This window comes from Micropterus dolomieu, linkage group LG09 (genome assembly GCF_021292245.1).
Source record: "Micropterus dolomieu isolate WLL.071019.BEF.003 ecotype Adirondacks linkage group LG09, ASM2129224v1, whole genome shotgun sequence".
In the NCBI taxonomy this organism is placed as follows: domain Eukaryota; kingdom Metazoa; phylum Chordata; class Actinopteri; order Centrarchiformes; family Centrarchidae; genus Micropterus; species Micropterus dolomieu.
Window position 1 is genome coordinate 3,984,583 of NC_060158.1, and position 2,327 is coordinate 3,986,909.

The window sequence follows — 2,327 nt, forward strand, 5'->3', positions numbered from 1 at the left end:
CTAACACATACACACTGAGGATACACACTAACACACACACACTGAGGATACACACTAACACACACACACTGAGGATACACACTAACACACACTGAGGATACACACTAACACATACACTGAGGATACACACTAACACACACACTGAGGATACACACTAACACACACTGAGGATACACACTAACACACACACTGAGGATACACACTAACACACACATTGAGGATACACACTAACACATACACACTGAGGATACACACTAACACACACACACTGAGGATACACACTAACACACACACACTGAGGATACACACTAACACACACACTGAGGATACACACTAACACACACACACTGAGGATACACTAACACACACTGAGGATACACACTAACACACACATTGAGGATACACACTAACACACACATTGAGGATACACACTAACACACACACACACACACAGTCCTGTTTGTTTATTTTTTTGTCACCGTTGTTTTTTATTTATTCCGTCATCTTTGTGTGTTGTTGATTTTGTTTTACTTTTCTCCCATGATGCTTTGTCAGACAAAGGCCCTTACTATAACTCAGGTAATAACAGCTGTGTGTGTGTGTGTGTGTGTGTGTATGAAACATCTTCTTTTAGGTAATGTTGCAGATAGGCCACGCCCCCGTCAGTCACAGGTGTCTGGTATCTGTTTTAGTTTTCCAGGTTCAGCTGGTTCTTCCAGTGACAGAGTGGAACCAGCTGTCTAGGGTCCTTCAAGGGTTCCAGCAGGCTATAAGAGGGTGACACAGTTCTCTTAGAATGTTCCACATATACATGAAGTGGTTCTGAGGGGTCCTAGATGGAGTTTTCCAGGTCCTTGATGGGGTTCTGTAGATCCTTAATGCTGTGGGTTGGTCAGGTTTCCATTTTCCGTTTGATTTATCGTACATGTCAGGTGGTGGTGGTCAGGTGGTGGTGGTGGGGGGGACAGGTGGAGCTTGTGGTTTCTTTGTGTTCTACATATCCCAGACCTCAGTACGTTCAAGTTTCATGTCGAACCTGTTCCGTAGGGCTGGTTGTTTGTTGTTCTCTACGAACAGGCCTAAGGCCCTCAGAGTCAATGTTGTTCCAGTGGGTGATGGTATTTGTGGTGAACAGGGGAGTCAGAACACATGACCTGTGCCCTGCAGGTCAATAATCGATCCCACTTCCTGCGTCCATGGTTGCAGCTGTCTTCAAGGCTGATTCCAGGGTTCCTTTAAAGGGTCTTGGAAGAGTAGAAGAACCCTGGCAGAGGTTACGATGGAGATGAAGATGTTCTAATTGTCCTTTGAGAGGTTCTCTGGAGTAAGTTCTTAGAGTTTTACAGGTCCTCTGTTGAATTGTTGCCAGTTGGTTGAGTGGGTTTCCGTAGTCCTTGACGTGTCCTCAATCATCTCAGAAAGGTTTCAAGGGAATCTAAGGAAATAAGAAAAGCTGTATTTTAATGTTTGTGTGTGAAATAGTTTATCTCCTTGTAGTGTGTGTTCTGTATGTTCTGTCTGTCTGTGTGTGTGTGTTGCACTGTTTGTATGTTCTGTGTGTTCTGTGTGTGTGGGATTAGTTGACCTTATTGTGGAGGATTAAGCTGGAGCTGCTTACAGGCTTAAACATCCTCTCTCTCTCTCTCCCTGCAGGGTCTCAGAGGATCAGTGACAATGAGTTTTCAGATTACGACTGTGAAGACGGCATCGGGGTGATTTCAGGTGAACTCCATGTCCCATCTTGCATTGCAACACTACAGCTCAGTGTTAAAACCAACAAAGTGACATTCACTTACAACCCTAACCCATCCTTAAATAAGATAACACATCTTTAAATTTCTGCCTTTTCTTTTAATGATCTTGAGTTTCCTCACAGAGCCACAGGAGTCTCTTACATAATGTGACATGACTGTGACGTTCCTCACAGAACCACAGGAGTCTCTTACATAATGTAACATGACTGTGACGTTCCTCACAGAACCACAGGAGTCTCTTACATAATGTAACATGACTGTGACGTTCCTCACAGAACCACAGGAGTCTCCTACATAATGTGACATGACTGTGACGTTCCTCACAGAACCACAGGAGTCTCTTACATAATATGACATGACTGTGACGTTCCTCACAGAACCACAGGAGTCTCTTACATAATGTGACATGACTGTGACATTCCTCACAGAACCACAGGAGTCTCTTCATATAAAGTGACATGACTGTGACGTTCCTCACAGAACCACAGGAGTCTCTTACATAATGTGACATGACTGTGACGTTCCTCACAGAACCACAGGAGTCTCTTACATAATGTAACATGACTGTGACGT

At 44.0% G+C, this 2,327-nt stretch overlaps 1 protein-coding gene across 9 annotated transcripts in view; it reads left to right on the plus strand.

Annotated features, from left to right (window-relative positions):
* The window catches only part of LOC123976846 (regulating synaptic membrane exocytosis protein 2-like), a 47,361-nt gene that overhangs the window by 24,148 nt on the left and 20,886 nt on the right, over window positions 1-2,327 (plus strand). For all 9 annotated transcript variants that reach the window (XM_046059215.1, XM_046059223.1, XM_046059217.1 and 6 more), the window contains one exon: window positions 1,654-1,722. In XM_046059215.1, the coding sequence (XP_045915171.1) occupies window positions 1,654-1,722 (69 nt within the window). The remainder of the gene's footprint in view (window positions 1-1,653; window positions 1,723-2,327) is intronic.